This window comes from Pelecanus crispus, chromosome 3 (genome assembly GCF_030463565.1).
Source record: "Pelecanus crispus isolate bPelCri1 chromosome 3, bPelCri1.pri, whole genome shotgun sequence".
Taxonomy (NCBI): domain Eukaryota; kingdom Metazoa; phylum Chordata; class Aves; order Pelecaniformes; family Pelecanidae; genus Pelecanus; species Pelecanus crispus.
Genome location: NC_134645.1, coordinates 43,266,561 through 43,285,870, shown reverse-complemented (window position 1 = coordinate 43,285,870; position 19,310 = coordinate 43,266,561). Strand labels below are relative to the sequence as shown.

The following is a 19,310-nucleotide window of genomic DNA, read 5'->3' as shown; positions in this document are numbered from 1 at the left end:
AAATAGCTACCTAATGAAGTAATGTAAAAGTAATACTGATTATGGTTATGCTAGTGGTATTAGAAATTAAAAATGAGAATATGGAGAGATAATCAAACCCTTGATCCCACTGCAGTCAGTAACCTAAGTCCCACGGATTTCAGTGGAAGCAGAACAAATGTGGCTTGTCAATTATAGACTCCTAATGGAACTCCTCACAAGAAGGGCTAGGCTGTGAAGTGTCAGAATGGCCCTCAATTTTATTTTTCTTTCTCGTAGGGATAAGATCTTAATTAAGGGAGCCTAGGACCTAAGTCTGTTTTTATGTTGACATTGAATAAGTGGGCTTCATTGAATGTTGCAGAGGCAGGAGAAAGAAAATTACCTGTGTTTATTTTTTCTTTATGAACCTGTGTACACTTCAGTTACTCTACATTCCTGATCGTTTGCGTGCTTAGCTTTTTTCCTTTGATGTTTGCAGAGTGCATGTGAATTTACATCAAATAAGTAGGATATTTTTTGATTTCCCCCCTATCATTGTGCAGCTCAAGACAGAAGGAAAAAGGAACATACTAAAATGTCACCTGAAGTTGCCTTGAACAGAATTTCTCCAGCGCTCTCGCCCTTCATTTCCAGTGTGGTCAGAAATGGAAAAGTAGGACTGGATGCTACTAATTGTTTACGGATTACAGACTTGAAATCTGGGTAAGTGACTTCATCATCCAAAAAGAATACCCAACCCCTCACAGTTAAGATGTCTTTTCAGGACTGAATTTTACTAGCTTCATCTGTGTTTAAGCATTTCCAGTATAGCTGGAGCTGACATACTAGCTAGATTATTTTTCATCTTACTACCATTTTGTAGTTCAGGAGACTTAATTTGTCATACTGTTGGCAATAATAATCTTGTTAAAACACTTTTCATCGCTGCCACTTGATAGTACTGTTTTTCAGCAGTGAGATAGTTATAAACACTTTTTCCTGTTGTTTATCAGTTGCTTACTGGATCTTTTATGTAAATTAAAAACTTGAAGATAAATTTGTGTGACCTTACCTGTAGTCATGAATATGCTAAATAAGAAAAAATTAACTTTTCCTTTATCTGACCTCTCTCAAGATCAGTACATCAAGTGGCTGTAGGGCCAAGTGTTTGAAGTAGGCCAAGCTACTACTGTTTTTAATTCCACAAGGGTTCACGATGGTATTCAGGTAGTAATAAAGTTTGAGAACCACATGTACAAAGGGACTCCGGTGTGTAACCTCTGTGAATAATACATGGGGAAAGTAAAATGCTAAAAGTAGAGTTTAGTTTAGCATTGTGCAGAGAGGGAGACTCCCAAGGTGGCTGACAGAAGAATACTTCTAATGAGACATGTCAGAAATTGCCTTATTCTTTTTAGGGTTGGGCATCTAACAGCATCCCTGATTCAGATATTCATTTGGTACTGGAGTTCAGAGCCTGAAATTACTTTAGCTTAATGTCTGTAAATCACTGCTTTTGTACAAACTACTGCTTTGTGTATAATTTTGAATGATAGCATAAGCCAATAGATCTTGAGAACCACCACACACCACTTCAGTTTAAAATTTAGTTCTGCTGAAAACTTTGTTTAATATGCTTCTGTAGGCTGCTTTATGATGGTCTCGTGGAGAGTTTGGGAGGTATTTTTCTGGTAGTTACAGTGCCTTTTCAAGAAGGAGGTGTGGATTCTAGGGTTAGTTTGAAAGGAACCATTCCCTCCCTGTAAGGTGCTGTGACAGAGTACAGATTTACTTGGAGGTCTAAGAAGCTATAACTTTGTTGTTAGTGTTGTCTGGCTTGGCATTTAGGCTTGCAAGTTATGTGAGGCAGGCTGAACAGTTACGCATCTGCTGCTATCATTTCACACTAGACCTTGCTTTCTCTTGAACAAGTCTTCCAGGAAGGCTGAGACTGGAGCTGTCTTAACGTTTCTCTTACTGAATCTGAGAGAAGGGAATACAAAAAAGGTAGAGAGTAAACACAGCTGTAGTTTGGTGGTGAAGGTATCAGCTTGTCGGGAGGTAGATAAGGGTTTTGCTCTCTGCCCACTGAATGCTTATGCTGCCTGCCTTTAAAATAATAGATTAAAATAATATAAAGTGATGTTTTCTAGCTGATTCTCTTTTCAGACATATTTTTAATAAGTGTCTAAAGTTTGCAGCCAGTGATCTTACCAAGAAGATCTTGAATTTGCTTTGATAAATCCTGAATGTTTTCCAAGAGTTTAGTCTTTAAAAACTTAAAAACTGCCTCCGTGACCATCGTCCAAACCCAGTGATTCAAATTGTATAGTAACTGTGGTGAACATGGAGTCTACAACACAAGTCTAGCCCCTGACAGAGTTTGTCCCATATCTTGTTTAAAGGCATAGGCTCAGCTATATGCAAGTGCTAGCAATGGTTTTTTTTTTTTTTTTTTTCCCTTGTTCTAGAACATAGGAATGAACCTCATTCTTTATAGTGAGGCTTTTTTATGTCTTGAGGTTATTAGGAGCTGGAGTTGGGACAACCAAGACTCTGCATTTAGTTGAGAATTGTTTTTTAAGGTGGGCTTTTTTGTACAAATGAGTTTCTTAAAAGCATTATTCTAAACAGGATTTATTAGCAATTGCTTAAAATGTCATTGAAATGTAAATTTCATGCATGTGGGTTTTTAGGAAAGATTTTTGTTGTTTGTTACAAATAAATCAATGTTAGCTTATTTATAATAGAAAATACTGAATTTAGGCATCAGTGTGGGAATACAAAGTTCCTTGTGATTTAGTGCTTTATGATGTCGCTGAACAGGTAAACAGTGTCACATTACTTAATATAAGATGGGTGCATCACAGAATTACAGAGAAGTCCCTTCCATAACTCAACATCTAGTTCAGTGGTCTTTAACCTTTGATATAGGAGCCTTTGGGACTCCACAGGCTGTATTGTCAGTAGATCTAAATTTGTTGCTGGATACTGCCTCTAAAGGAAAACTTTGTAGGGCTCTGAGAGTCCAAAACTGGATTGAAAACCATTGGTCTGTTCTCCTTCCCTATCCTCACGTCATGAGATTATTCAAACCCTTGTATACTTTCACTTTCGTTAAGCTTTTTTAAAGAGAGAAATTGACAATGCAGAGGAAATAGCAGGCAGAGGCAAAAGTAGCTGATACTCAAAGAAACAGAAATATAAGGACATGGAGGTTGGATATAAACAGGAGGAAAATGAGAACAGTTGTTAGAGTAATGGGGATGAGGTTCAGGACATTAATTGCAAAACTCCCTTCAGTTTCAGTGGGGCTGAATCAGTCTTAAAAGTTAAAAAGTGGAACAGGAAGGTGAGGAAGAGGTACTAGATTCAATGTTTGAAGTTAAATAAAAAGCAGTTCTTGGTCTCAAATGAATATGACCATTTATAAGTACTATCAGTTCAGAAACTTTGCTTTTGAATAGTGATTATATGTTTATTGAGACATGAAAGGGGCTGTAAATACATCTCTTTCATAGCCTAGCTTGAGTTTATTACAGACAGTGCAAATATTTTATGCTTCAACTGGTGTGTTGTGTGGAAGATTTTAAAGAATAAAATAAACGCAATTTTACTATAACCTTTAAGATGTTAAAATACTTTAATAGCTATTGAGATGATTACTTTAACTTTGAACACAGAAGCATCTGGAAGCTTCTGGGTCAAGGGGAGGAGCTGCATGGCTGCTCCACTGTCATGTACCACACTTACTCTGATAGAAAATGAGGGGTTACTGTAGTTACTCTGCTTCCCTGATGAACCAGTGCTTTACAATGTATAACCAAACAAAATGTACAAACTGAAGATCCATCCATTCTCATTTCTGAGGTTTTAGAAACTGGAGCTGGGATTAACAGGGAATAGTGGTAACATACTGAATATAGTAATATCTCCAAGGCCTTGCCCATTTGGAGCCTTGGTTTTGACATTCTAAACTTAAAAGTGGAAGGAATTTCCCTTTTATTTCACCAGTGGAAGATCAAGTTCCAGGTTTATAGCCTATCATGTCAGTTGATTTTGATTTGTAAATGGCAAACATATTAAGCCTTTAATTAGTTGAAAAGTCAATCCATTTGTCAGATGGTTTTAGTAAGGAACTTCTTTTGCACTTGTTCTTGCTAAGATTGACTACTTAGTATTGTTGTGTTTTATAAACTGTATTAAAGAGCTGATGTTACATTAAAAGTATGGAGTATGCTGATATGTTAATTTGCTTTGCTTGCAAGTGTGGGAGGGAAATATGTAAGGAAATCCTATTGTTTTGCAGTCTTTGAGTATGTAAATGTTTTATAATAATACATTACAGTTTCATAATGTCTGTGTGTTTTACAAACTTATTAGACAGTACCAGTCGCATCAGACACTTACATACATTTACATCTATGAGTAGGACCTCCAGGATCAAGTCCTGTTTATAGGAATTATGTGGCCACTGCTGATGCAGAGTGAGTAAAGAAACGTGAGTACCCCTGAACTGAGCTCAGCCATATAGCATGACCGGAAAGAAGGAAACTCTTCAATAGAAATAGTAATAAAAAGTTAGGTGGCCAAGCGTGCAGAGCTATTACCTTCTTTCTTGTAAAAAGGGCTCTCCAGTGAACAAAAATAGAACCTCAGTGTTAGGTCACATCTGAAATAGAGCACCTTTAGCAGCATTGATTCTGGTGATAAGAAAACCCTGGCAAGCATCTCTACTGCATTAATAAAGACATTCTTTGAGATGACAGAATGGATCAAAGCATTTTAACTCTTGCATAGGATATTACCTTGTTCTAGACCCAAAGAAAATACTGCTGCCAGTTGAGTCAATGCCATGTATTATATCATTCAGTTAATCTCCAGTGGTGTCTCTTTGAAATAATGACCCATCTTAATTAGATATTATAATCTACTCATAACAAACTGAATTGTGGCTGAGGCATTTTTCTTAGCATTTATACGTATAATCATGGGAAAGCTGTTGAATAGGGAAAAGTGATTATTAGGTAGATGTAGAAGTAGAGTACATTTTCCTATGTGAAGGGTGCTTAATTATTGTATAATGTAGAATCCAATTATTTAAGAGGCTGCAGCTTTTCCTATGGTGTGTTACAACAGTGAAAAACATATCTGTGGTGGTCATTGCCTTTGAGAACTCTTTTTTTCCCTACAGCTGTTCATCAGGGCCCATGCTTGAGCTTCAAATTATGCTGTAAGCCTATTCTTACTCAACAAACTGTTTTTTAAATTACTTTGATGTGTTGCACCAGGCAGAATTTCAAAATGAATACAGTGATTTAAAGCTGAATGTATTAAAATTCTATTTTTTTTTAGATACGCACTCAAAACAAAATTTTAAATTTCATACTTGTTTGGTTATATTCTTCCCTATTTATGAGGAGATTATTTGTGGAATTTTTATGTAACTGGTTTGTAGTAAACCATGTTGGTATTTTGTTCTTTGCACCTGTCTGATTTGCTATTCATTTCTGCCTCTTCGCTTGATACTGAGCTATGTTTACAATTACTGATGTTCCTGAAAGAAACTTATATGAAGCATAGTCAAAAGAATGTAGTACTATCTGGAGTAGATTTTTAAGATACAAATTTACTATCAAGCTGTAATAAGATATTTATAACTTTATTGCCCTGCTTCCTAGTGAGCACTGATGATTTACTTTTTTGTGTTATCAAGTAGACTGCAATATGCTTTGGTATTTCCTTTTCTTTTGGGCATTTCCCTTTTTAAAGTAAATATGCATTTTACATGAGTATTTCATGAAATAATGTTGGGTTTTAACTGTGAAATACTATTACAATACTGTAGTGGTTTTTTTAAAGCTTTTGCTTGATCTTTTGCTTGTGATTAATTTAAATTGAAAGATTCTACTTCAGTTACTTGAGGAAAGTTCACATTGATATCTATAGGTAGGGTTTTTTTACCATGCATTTTGTTTGTGTATGAAGTTTAATGACTGACTCTTCTGAACACAACTGCTATGAAAAGCTGTTTTAAAAAATAATTATGTTGTCAGTAAAACGTATACTTGAAAGGATGTGGCAGTTCCTAGGAGATGTATGGTCTTATAAGTCCTTTACTGCTACATTGGATAAGTCATAAACTATTATTTTTGCACAGAGTAGGTTGTTTCATTCCAGTTTCTAGTAACAAATATAGTTCTTCACTACAAAGAATCTTATTACTAGTAGCTTGTTGTCACTCAAGCAAAATTTAACAGGCTGTAGCTCTGATGGGACAATGCGAGAGACTTGCCACTGTGGAGCAGCACTTGGAACTTCAAACAGCAATTTTTCTGTTCTGGTCCAAAAAGACCGACTGTCTCCAAGATTGCTCTCTCCTGCATTTGTTTCTGAATGTTGAAAAAACAAAAGCCAAATGTCTGTCTGATAAAGATCTAAGTGTAGTGCATACATCTCCACAAAGTTTGGCTTTTTTTTTTAACACCAATTTTAAACAAGGTGCTTGAAGTTGTTCAGAAAAGAAGTGTGTGTGTCTCAGTTTCAAGTGCTATGAGTAAAGAAAGGATTTTAAAAAGCAACGGTAGTGTTAGGTAATTACGGTAACTTAGGCTGTAGTTTGAAAGACTACATATGTTTTCCTAAGATTTGTTCAATTTAAGTACTGCGCAGTATGTCTTTGCTAGTATTTTTAGACTGGGACAGTGAGTGACTTCCTCTGGTCTGACCTTGAAAAAACTGAATGTGATGTCTACCAGTTTTATGCTTTAATAAAAATGAGAAGAAACTATTTGATACAGGTGCCAACTGTTTCTCTTCTAATTTGTTGAGTGCTTCACTTCACATGATGTAGTACTAATATATGTGCCAAATACAGTTGGAAAGATGTACCTTACCAAGGTATTTAAATGTATGTTTTGGCTGTCTGTACCTTAGTAACTCGCTGAACACTTCTTGAAAGCCAGGGTTTACGTTAATATATTGTAGGTCTCTGTCCAGGACTTTCTGCTATTGTAACAGATGTCTGTCTTATTTCTTTGCATTGTGCATCACTGCAGGAGAAAAAATTCCTAAAACTTTATTTTTTGTTGTAAAGATAGCTAAAAAAAATATCTAATACTTGGGTACCTGGTCCAATTTCTCCCCCTTTACCAAACCCTTGCATCACACAGATGCAGCATTTGTTTAATGTAAGCTGGCCAGGTCTGTGTCATACCATGGATCTTGGACGCGTATTACGTTTCACCAGAAGCTGAGAAGAACTGGCTTTTAATTTTTTATTCTTCTGTGGAGTAGAGAAGAATATATTCCTGGGTAACTGGTCTGTAAATTCTTCCAGCCTTATATATGCAGTTATGCTTCATGTATGCCTGACTCTCTCATATGCACATACACATACATGGCATAAGATGAAATAGCTTGTGTACACTTGTAATGAAGCTGAAGCAAAAGATTATGATTTTTTTTGTTTTAGCCTGTTTGTTGCAGTCATTGCCTGATGAGTTTAGGGGCTTTAAAAGCATAGGAGATGATCAGAGGCTTGACCTTGCAATGGTGTTGAAGATCTGATCCTGCCATGTTTATATTACAGCTAACAGAAATTAATGGGAATACTTCTGTAAACTACTGTGAATCAGTGAGAACAAAGGAAGCAAGCCATTGATTTTTGAAAACAGAATCTGTACACTACTTTCTAACTACACAGTCATTCTCTAACAGTGTGGGAAATCAAAAACTGTACAGGCCTTTTCTTATAATGTATTGATCACTATGTAAGCCTGCGTAAAAAACTTTGCAAAGGGAAGTTTCATTGTTGTAAGAGTCTCTTTTGTTGGCACTTGGGTTGACATCTCTCTATTGCTGCCCTTTTAAATGCGCCCTTATAAATGCTTTGGGATCTCTTGAACCATCAGTCATGGTGCTTTTTCTTCTGACTGATGGAGAAATTAATTTTTCTGACCATTGGGTAACTCTGTCCAGCACTGAATTTGCAGTGTAGGTTTAATACCTCAACTTCAACTGGAAACAGAATAACCACACCAATGCAGTGCTACTCCTGAGCTATTTAAATCTGTCTCTTGATATACTTAGCTTAGGCTTTTACTTGGCACTGCACTGCACAGTGTAGACACACCTTGAAGCAACTATTATCTAACTGGAAGGGAGCATCTGAATACAGCTGTATGTATAAGTGAATAGAGTTTCATTTGCTCTTGAAATTGATATTTTTATTGAAAATACTGAAGTCAGTCCTTAAGGTAGAGGTAAACCTCCTAAGTAATCCACAGAAAAGTAGAAGTTGATAAAAGGGAACATATTTATTTTGTGTTTCCTGAGAGAAGGGAATTGGTATGGCTGAGGCAAACCACTCTGCAGTGTAGGCCACAGGTTCTTTTCTTTGTAATCTGTGGTATATGGCTGAAAGAATAAAATTAGACCGCTAGGACTGAGTATTTTTATTATTGTAAGATAAAAGAATCCAAATTAAATTGAGTTAATGAAAGAAAATTGCAGATTTCCATTATGGAGAAGAGGCAAAAAAAGCCAAATATAAAAACCTCTAAAATTATATTTTCCTAAAAAAAACCCCCTAGATTCCTATGCATCACTGAAATAATATTTTTCAACCAAAAATGTGACAGAGTGCCTGTTGCTCTGTTTTGGATGATCAGTTCTTTGTTCAATAGAAAAACTTGTTTGGATTATTCTTGTTTATAGTTACCAGAGACCTTTCAAAATGTCTGCCACTTTATATTATTTCTTTCTCTATTTTATACCTCCTTTTCTAGAATGTTGGTTTCAGTCTCTTGAGTAAAAGTTGGTTTGCAATTTGTTGTGCACTTCAGCCATGGACTTTCTTTTTTTTCTTGGGGGGAATAATACAGTGTTTCTTGTTCTTTGAGAATTCTGTAATGAGAATTTTTTGAACTGATAGTTGCCTATCTGTCCTGTTTTTCAGGCTGCCATAAATCTAGTCATAAGCCATAACTTAAATGCTATAAAAGTGATATGATTTCAGGCCAACTGTAAACAATTTAGAGGCAATGAAGACACTTAAATCATTTCCTTGGAGATTTCGAGTGGTATAATATCTTCCATGTGACTTTTGATGTTTTAGTTTTAACCTGTTGCACTTAGGCAAAATTCAGTTTTATTAGATAGATGCAGGAGGGAGGAGAACTTGACAGTGTAGATTGGTGTTGGAAGTGGCATAAAGGCAGGTCAAGGCATTGCGATGGGTTGGGGATGCAAAGTTATAAGAACTTTGGGTAGACTGGGCTCTCTTTTCACTGGGACCAAATGGTGACTCTGCTCATAAGTAGTCTCATCCTTGCAGGAGGTCCTACTTGTTCTTCTGTGCCTGTGAGGCTGCTAAGGGATGAGCTAGGTCTAGCTCCTGCTGTGGTGCTGGGAGAAAACAGTGGACTGGATTGTCAGGGCAAGAACAAGTATTGGCAGAGGAGAAGAGGATTTTTTAACTGTTGCCAAGAGGGTACATGGAACTGCTTTCTTTAGGTATAGTTAGATGTGACCATGGAGAGAGTGATGACTAATTTTATGCTTTATGGTGTAGCCTTGAAAATAGCATTAGCACAACTGAGGTGGCTGTGAACTGTGGGAATTAATGTTAGAATAAGAAGTTAGAGAAAGACAAGGAGAGGTGAGAGGCTCTTGAGCCAGACTTCTGGAGAAAATGTAACATGCAGCTACGTGGGGCTTGTTTTCCACAGGTGTGGTTCCACAGGGTGATCTGTTGTAGTTTTGTATATCATTAGGATTTTTCTGTCTTTTTAGTCTATTGCATATCTTTAATGTTGTAATTAATCTAAAATAATGCTACAAATAGGAGAACTACTGATATTTTTATTCGGGTGTCATCTTTTCATAGGCTTTCTGTTGTGTCCCCAGTTCTGTAGTATTTTATATGAATATACACAATTTGAAAGTACCCTTTTGAATGTATGTGCAATTGAAAGCTATGGAGTTATGTTCAAAATGTGGTGATCCTTGCCTGGTCTGACTTTCATATCCAAAGAACTGAATCTGTGGTTGTTGTATTAACATAAATTTCTTCCGATAGTTTATAAGATTAGGAAATCAAATAATTAGAGATCCATGACCAGAAAGCTCTGAAAAATCTGCAGTTACAAGAAAACTTTAAAAGACAATGTGAAAAGACATAGGATCACTGGATGACTCCTAATATTGTTTAGTTAGTTTGTTAAAGGGGGAAAGTATATAAACATGGACTATGCTTTTAGTCCTTATGGGGTTTTTGCCTGATACCAATTCATTGCATTTTCCAATAAACTAAACAGTTCTACGGTGTAAAATTACTTAGAAAATAAGTTGGGAATCTTTATGGCTACTACAGGTGGTATGGGGAGCAATGCTAAATGACTTATTAAAACTTATGTTTATAATAGCTTAGCTTTTGTGTCTTTCTGTATGAATATGCTCTTTCTGTGAACACAGAAAGGATCTGAAACTCCAGGTGGTAGGCTGTAATTTCATACTTGGCAAAGAATGGTTCTCTTTTAGTGTAATCTAAAAGCAAAAATGTTCCTTGTCTGATTTTTTTTCTTTCTTCAGAAATTGAATTCACATTAGTGAACAGTAGAACATGTGAGATTATTAGGTTACTCATTACAAAGCAATACATAACTAAATGGCAGTTGTGAAAATATGAAAGAAGATTTTGACAGGAGGGGAAGGAGATGAAGTAAATCCAAAGGATGCATCTGCCACTCCCTCATACTCTTCTCTAAAACCTTGCTTATGAGTTCCAAGGATTTGGGGTACAGCTGGTCTTACAGTATAATGAAGTAGTGCCTTTTCCTTGCCAGAATGTGTCACAGAAAGGTAGTTTATGATACTGTGCATTCACTAGTGTATTTACCAAAACATAGTCTACTGGAGTGTGCATTACAAGTGTTATCCCATTGCAGTTTTCTTGTTTCTGTTCATTTTTCAATCACTCCTTCATTAAAATTTCCATTTTCTGTTTATTCTTTTGGGGAGTGTTTGCACCATGTGTAGTTTTTAAAGGGAGTTACAGGTAATTACCTGTATGTATAAAAGATCTTGCTTACAAAGGTAATCAGTTTGATTATAAAAGATGTTTCTAAAGCATGTTTGTAAAGCATGTTTTGTTGAAAACTTTCCTTTGTCAGTTGTTAATTATTTTTCTTAATTTGTATCATAATTAGCTCCTTGAGACCCAATAATAATGAGCTCCCACCCTGAAGTGTAGGGATTTTACAAATGGAAACTTTTGAGACAGTCTGTTCTTCAGAGCTATTTCTTCAAGTACACTTGCAAGTATATTAGATGTGGTACTGGTTATCAGCTCTGTGTTCATATTCCTTTTTGTGGTGGCCCTTTCCAACCCATCCTACTATTGTGACTGGCAAAAAGCTGTTCTAAAATCAGCCTTCCTAGGCTAAATGAACAGGGAGTTTGTGATGCTAAAAAAAAAAAAAATCACAATCATGTAGGGTTTGTATGTGCTTTCATTCAAGGTAGAAGTTCTCTGAGATGATTGCAAAATATATATATATATATATATATATGTGTGTGCTTCCTCTGTTTCCCCCACAGAGGCTGGGCTGAATGTCTGCCTCCAGCAGAGGCAGCCGTATTTTGGGAGATTGCAGGACACCTGCCATAAGATCGGGGCAGATGTGCAGGAGATTTGCAGTTCCAGAGGCAGGCCCAGAGCTCTCCCCACCTGCAACATCTGCTTTGGCAAACTCTCACTCATGTTAAGGAAATCGACATTTTCTGTGAAGATACAGCTGCTGTATTTGTTTTACTAATTACAGTAGTCATTAGATACTTTTGTGTAGTGTTTCAAGTGAAAGCAGGTTACTGGCAGCTGATATAATTTTAAATAGTTATTTGAACTTTACTTTTTAAAAAATGCAAATCTGCCTATGGGTGCAGAAGGAAAGTGAGGGGTTGCTTTCCTAGGGTAGGTGTTCCACCTAGCATCCCATTCCTTTCTAAAAGTTCCAGTTAGTACAATGAACTTCATACAAGAAAAGATAAATAAGTATGTATAGGAAAATCAGCACTTAAGAGTAGATGAAGGTTTTGTTGGGAATATAGTTGACATATCTGGAGACACCTTGGAGTTTCCCAGTTGATAACTATGGATTGAAATGCTGTTGCAATTATAGAATATCATCCATACTAACAGGAATCAAAACCAACATCTTCATCTGTATTGCAATACCAAAAGTAGTCTTTGTGTTTAGTTTAATTTTATAATAAGTTTGAAGAAACCAGCTAGGGTACAAATGAGTTTTATGAAAACAGTGGGTTTATCTATAAGAAAGTTCTTTGGAATAATTATGAATTTGTCTTCTGATTTTAATGTTTTAATTAAAATATGTGTGTAAGAAGCAATCACTCTAACTGGATTTTTATTTCCCAAAAGCAGTGGTGTGTGTCTTTATCTTTTAAGTGGCAGTCCCTCTCTTTCATATATGTAATACATATGTCTCTATAAAGAAGGGGAACTGAAGATGAAAATTGGTTGACTAGACTATCTCTCCCATTTCAAATTTTGCCTGATTGACAGAATTTTGGTTGGATCTGTTGGTTTTCAGCAGCAGCTGCTCAGAGCGCTTCTTGTGTATTTGCAGGCCTCTGGGAGCCTGTAAAGCTTTGTGCACTGTTGCAGGGAGCTGCAGTATGATACAGGTTTTCACCATCAGTGTCAGCTCTCTAAAATGTGATTTGCACCATTTTTGTTTCCTGATCCTTGCAAAAAACCTGTTACCTGCTGGCTTTCCTTGCACTCTCCTCCCCCCTCTATACACTCTAATTGTTCTTAATGCCTCTGTAGATGACTTACACATCTGTTGTGAATTCTGCAATTAATTCTTGATTAAATGGGATGAAATATTGTGTCTTCAAGGAACACTGGAGCAATTTCCATCTACAAAAATGGGAGGAAAGAAGAATCTAAAGGCATCAACAAAGGCTGTTCTACTGGAGTTTAACACTAAGGTGTTTTTCTTAGCAGATGCCACAATAAGAGTTTTGGGTGGAGTTTTGAGTTTTCTGCCTCTTACTAGTAACAAGGGATTTATCTGTCTTTGCCTCTGAATTAAATTTGACTCTTGCTGACAAAAGCTTCGGCCTCTAAATCCCTGACTGAATCGTGTCTTTAGCCTCTTGTATTATGAAAGGAACTTGACCTCCTTTTTCCTTAACAGGATCTTTATATGACATATATAGGAGCAATTAGAAACATATACTAGGTTTATTAGAGCTGGGAAGGGTTGGGAATATAGCCAGTAGTCAGAATTTCCTTTGTGGTGTTGCTCTTTTTATTTGTGTGTGTGTTGTTTTTTAGCAGTGTTTTCCATCAGGGTATCTCTAATGCTGTGTGAAACTTCCTTGGCTTTTACATCAACAGCCTGATGAACAAAAAAAGTTGTCTGTTATCCAAAAAGTACTGATCCTCAAGAACAGCAAGTGTAGCAGCCTAAGCATCGTAAGATTAAAGAAGCTTTTGTATCTCTGGCTATTCAGGTTAGGTTATATTAAGTTGTTGAAATCACAGTGACTAAAATTCTTGGTCTCATTTTTCTTTACTATTGTACAGTAAAATTCACTGATGACTTGTCTGCAGATAGAAAAGGTGGTAAAGATTCTGTAGGATCTAAGAAAAACTTGAATGAATAAACACATTGCATACCTTTTCTAATTGATAAATTTGATAGTAATCAAATAAATCCAACATGAATATTGGGACATACACCTTTACCACCAATTAAAAAAGAAGAAATAAAACAGAGGTGGTATATTTTTCAGTAGAGCTATTGTACTTCTGTTGGCATTTCTGGATGTTTGCTATGGATTTATATGGTTCTAAGCAGCAGATTTTTAGGGATGGTATAAAAAATGAGCCTCAAGCTGGAATTTTGGGATATAAAGAGGTGGGTATCGGAGGCAGAGTTGGTAGGTTTGGGTTTGTGGGTTTTTGGGTTTTGTTGTTTGTTTGTTTGTTTTTTTTTTTTTAATTCTTTGGATAGAATAATCACTCATCTCCAGACTTTAAGGATTAAGGTGATAAACAGTTGAGATCTTTTTTTGTTGTGACCCCTTCAGCTGACACAGAAGTTCTTTTTGGATAAGATTTTACGAGAGCCCAGATAATTTAAAACGGCTTGTCTTGGGAATATTGTCAAGTGATGGTTGTAGAAAACTGGTTGATAGGAAGATCATGTTGATATCTAGGTCTATCACAGTCCTCAACATCATGGCTTCAATCCTGTAAAATATCAAAGTGGCTCAGAAGGAAAAGGAATTTTTTTTTTTAAACTTAAACAAAACAGAAGAAGTTATAAATAGAGTTAATTAGAAATACATTGGTATAAGAGACAACCTTAATGTGAAGCTCAGCTAGAACTGCCTTTCTAGATGCTTTTAGAATACTCTGGGAAGAAGTACTGATTTTGCAGAAAAATACCTTCTACTATACCTGTCATTATAGGATGATGCTTTGTTCCAAGCAGCAAAACTGAGTGACTTCTGATTTCTCTCTCTCTCTCTCTCTTTCTCTTTTCTCTCTTTCTCTTTCTCTCTTTCTCTTTCTCTCTTTCTCTTTCTCTCTTTCTCTCTTCTCTCTTTCTCTTTCTCTCTCTTTTTATCTCTCTTTTTATCTCTCTTTTTATCTCTCTTTTTATCTCTCTCTTTCTCTCTCTTTCTCTCTCTTTCTCTCTCTTTCTCTCTCTTTCTCTCTCTTTCTCTCTCTTCCTCTCTCTTTCTCTCTCTTTCTCTCTCTCTTTCTCTCTCTCTCTTTCTCTCTCTCTCTCTCTCTTTCTCTCTCTCTCTTTCTCTCTCTCTCTTTCTCTCTCTCTTTCCTCTCGCTCCCTTTCTCGCTCCCTTTCTCGCTCCCTTTCTCGCTCCCTTTCTCGCTCCCTTTCTCGCTCCCTTTCTCGCTCCCTTTCTCGCTCCCTTTCTCTCCCTCCTTTCTCTCCCTCCTTTCTCTCCCTCCTTTCTCTCCCTCCTTTCTCTCCCTCCTTTCTCTCCCTCCTTTCTCTCCCTCCTTTCTTTTCCTTTCTCTTCCTTTCTTTTTCTTTCTTTTTTTCTCTTGGATAGTCTTTCCTGTTTCCTTTTGTGGCTGGTAAAGAATTCTGAGCACTTCTACACTAAGTATCTGGTGCTGATAGTAACTTTTTCTTCAAACAAGAACTGGTTTAGTTCATGTGTGTTTTATTTACTGTGAAAGAAACCTTTTCATAAGAGGTCACAGACAATCCTCCCAACTGCAAGATGCATCACTCAGTAGGGGAATGTTCTACTTGTCTCCTACTTGCAATACGTATTTTATAAGGATGTAATGTACCTCAAATCAAGTTTCATCTGCTGTGTTTGCTCAAGCAACTTAGCTAAAAGCTGAATACAAACTCTTCTCTTTCTCAGCAGGTGGGGTTTCTTGTATATTTGGTTCCATCTACCAGATTCCAACTAGAGGTCTCAGCACAGCTCCTTTGAATAGGGCAGCATGGTTTTAAGCAATACATTCAAGCGTATTCCTTTGTCCCCGAAACTTGTCAAGTTGCTGATTCTTTGATATTTTAGGAGGGAAACCTTTGTGGTTTTTGTTGTGATTTTGTTGCTATATCTCGTTTTGTTGCTATATCTCATGATATAGCATTAATCATCTTATGAAGACTAATTCATATCACTGCTCTGAGCATCAGAGCATTAATTCTTGCTTCCATGGCTTTCCTATGTAAAATATTGACTATTTAGATGAAGATATGCAAACCAGCGTAATATTTTTCAGTGAATAAAGAGGGAGGTAGCACATCTATTCATCATGAGATGGAGTCAGCTTCTGAAATTAATTTTCAACACCAGATATTAGTGTTCTATCTGTCAATTCCCTGTGAAGACAGGACAACAAATAATCTTTAAAAGATCTTGTTACAAGTCATTCCTTTTCAGTGTGACTTTCATGTGGACCACATTAAGTAAAAGGATCAGCAAATGTAAAATCTTACATTTTGAACAGGATAGAGGCCAAGCTTCTGGGCTGGGCACATTTGTAATTATGAGCAGTTCTATGTGTTAAGGGAATTCAAGCAGGAGAAGATGTCCATAGCCAGGCCATTATCTGTGGCTTTCTGTTGAAATAAGGTCACACATAGACTGCTAGATTTACCAAAGTTTTGATTTGCCTTAGGAGTTTTGTTCTTTTACTGTTTTTACTGAAAAGTAACTGCCTCCTTTCAAATGGACGTATGTAAGATTTTTGCTTGGTTGCTCAGCCTATTGCGGTTATTGAAGTCTCTTGCACAGCCTAGCCAGAGTAATTTGGAAAAAAAAAAAAAAAAAAGACAGACAAACTGTGAATGCTGTCACTTTCCATCACTTCTAGACCAATAAAATTAAAAACATCTCTAGTGGAGTATAATAATATAGGAAAAATACTTAGTGTTGCTTTTAGGGACATTTACCATTAAATGAGGCTTTTATTTTAATGTTAAAGAATATTTTACTTTCTCTAAGTATATCCAAATGGCCTATTGTGCTAAAAGAAAAGATTGTAGGGTATTTGCAGGATCAGAAATTTTTGTGTCTGTTGAAAAGCTAACAACAATGTTATTTTGATGGTATTTGAAAAAATTGCCTCAGACTGTAACCTGTGATACTTCAAAAGAAGCTTCCATTAAATATTAACTGATGTTGCAGAGATATTTTGGAACTTGCAAAGGATTTTTTGTGTGTTAGGGTTTTTTTGTATACTTCCTAGAACTGGCCTTATGTGATGTAAGCCTTAGAAATTACTTTAAAGTAGGTAATAATGCTCTCATACCTATAGCTGTTAAAATTCATTCCCAGCCATTAAAACACCCTAACAATGGGCACTCTGTTTTGTTGTTCTCACCTACTAAAGAACCCGCATCTTTGAATAAATTATATTCTTTTGTTTCTGTTGCACTGGAGCTACAATCTTTCATATTCTCAAACTGATTTTACTCCCAGTGAGGGTGGTGAGGCTTACTGTCCTTGCTAAGCCCTACCTAGATGTAACTAAAAAAGAAGTAGTCCAGACCATTAAATCAAAACATTTTTCAGCTCTGGTGCTGTCATCCAGTATGCTGCATTCACTTTCATGTTAGCATCATTGGCAGGTTTAATAAACATCATCTCTTTTCCATCATCAGTCTTTCAATGAAATGCAAAGTAGTATTCTACCAGAAGAGAACCCAGTCAGTGTGTTCTTCCTGGATGAAGCAAGATGAGAACTAATCTTTTCTGAAACTTGCTTTCCAGTCAGCCCTGCTCACATCTGATAGTAGTTGTATCTAAATTATGTTTCTATAGTTTGTTTTGCATGGTGCTCTCTCAAGACATTGCAAAAACCTTTCTAAAGTGAAGACAGGACATCTGTTGCTTCCCTTTTATTTGCAAAAACAGTTATCTAATTTCTGTAATGATACTGGAAAAAAATGTAGTGTATTCTTGTTGAATCAATGTCGGCTGTTAATTGTATCTGTGTTACATTCTAGGCGCACACAACTGGTTTGCTTATGTTTTCTGATATGTTTGTGGAAACTTCATTCAAATTGATTGATCTGTAGTTCTGTGGTTGCTTCTTTTTGATAAAGCTACGTGTGGGCACAGATTTGATTAAGTAGTAAATGTATCTCACTGAATAAAAACAATCTGAGGCTAGTGCACGTGGTTTCCTTAACTTGCAAGTGTAAAGAGAAAAGAGACTGTAGAGCCTGCACCTGAGAGAAATGACTCTCTGAAGCATTTTGAGTGTTAGTGAGAATTAACATTGCCCTATTTGCCCTGATGCCTCTTCTGCGGTAAGACAGATAGAGCTGCAGGAGTTACTCTGTTGTATCTGATAAGGTAGGGTCAGAATTCTTGTACTTCCTGGCCTACCCATCTTTTTGCTTCTGGCTGTGTGTATGGCCCAGTAAATATGTCTTTTGTTTCATTATATTGTCAGTGAATTGTATTAGAGCTCTACCAGTGATCTGATATATGAACTTAGGCAAGTTATTTTACCTTTGTCTACCTTCTTTTCACTGTTTTTCTAGAGTTGATCTTTAGCTTTGAGCTTTAAGTAGCTTGCTACAAGCGTAGCTCTTCGTGCTGGGGCTGAAAACAATTCTCAATGATACTAAGATGGCAAGAAGACCTCTGGGTTATCTGAATCCCTAGATATGGAAAGCAATGAACTGCTAAGGGCTTCCAGTATTTTTGCTACTGAGACCTGTCATATGCCCACCAGCCCACAGTGGTGAGAGCTCCAGGGACTGTTCCTGCCAGTGAAAAAAACTTGTGTCACTGTTTCTCCTTTTGCAGCTGAGATATTTGGTTCTTTGTTAGGCAAACATTTTCATACATGACTTAGGTGTGAAAAACTTGATCTTCTCTGGCCTAGACATTAAACAGTTTTTCAGTGACATTTGTGTTCATAAAATGCTTGCTCCTCACCACGAGACCCAACTGCCGTTGCAGTGTTCCGGATAAACAGGACATATGAAATGGTCACAGGTCATGAACTTACATGCTCAGTTGTCATAACGTCAAATACCTGATTCTGAAACGTTCTCACCTGCAGGCTTACTGTGAGACTTTTCTGCAAGAGAAAAATTAAAGGTTAAAATAGAAATGACTGAATGTTGATGTATTAAAACTAAGATTTGTCCCAGGTATCTGGATGGCTGGGATAGGGAGCATGTAACCATGTTACTGTGGCATAGGTAGAGAATTGTGACCTGAAAAATTGTACATAAAGTAGAGAGTTTGATGGCTTTGACTAATGGATATTATTCCAATAAATCTCTCAAACCAGGGCATTTTATGTGTATATTTTCTGTGTTAAAATGTGAAAGAAGATTGTTGGCACAGATACTAAAGTTTCTCATGCTGTTGTGAGAACTGCTGATCAAAAGAGAGCAGGCCTCCTGCATCTTTCCCACCTTTTCCTCTTTCCCAGAATTGTAAGGATGAGTATTTCTAATATTCACAGCATCTTTACTATGTCAGTCATTTGTACCCTGTAGAACAATGTTAGCGTCTGCTACCATCTGCAACTGCTTATCATGTTCTTCTCTTATCTTCATTTTTAGCTGTACATCCTTGACCCCTGGACCTAGCTGTGATCGATTTAAGCTACATATCCCTTATGCTGGAGAAACACTCAAATGTAAGTTAAAAACTGTTGCTATTGCATCTTGGCCTTTCTTTCAGTTACAGTGTTCCATATCTTGTTAAGTTTTCCAGTGTGTCTAACTAATTTTATGAGTTTTGAGATACCTGTGTTTGTTTTTTCTTAAAGTTTCAACTCTTAAGAACACAAA

General features: G+C 36.6%; 1 protein-coding gene across 2 annotated transcripts in view; it reads left to right on the top strand.

The window, feature by feature from the left end:
* Nucleotides 1–518: 518 nt before the first annotated feature.
* The window catches only part of BABAM2 (BRISC and BRCA1 A complex member 2), a 179,235-nt gene continuing 160,443 nt past the window's right edge, over nucleotides 519–19,310 (top strand). The window contains exons 1-2 of one of the 2 annotated variants that reach the window (XM_075706893.1): nucleotides 519–684; nucleotides 19,080–19,156. In XM_075706893.1, the coding sequence (XP_075563008.1) occupies nucleotides 557–684; nucleotides 19,080–19,156 (205 nt within the window). In that variant the 5' untranslated portion in view covers nucleotides 519–556. The remainder of the gene's footprint in view (nucleotides 685–19,079; nucleotides 19,157–19,310) is intronic. The other variant, XM_075706892.1, reaches the window with a different exon arrangement.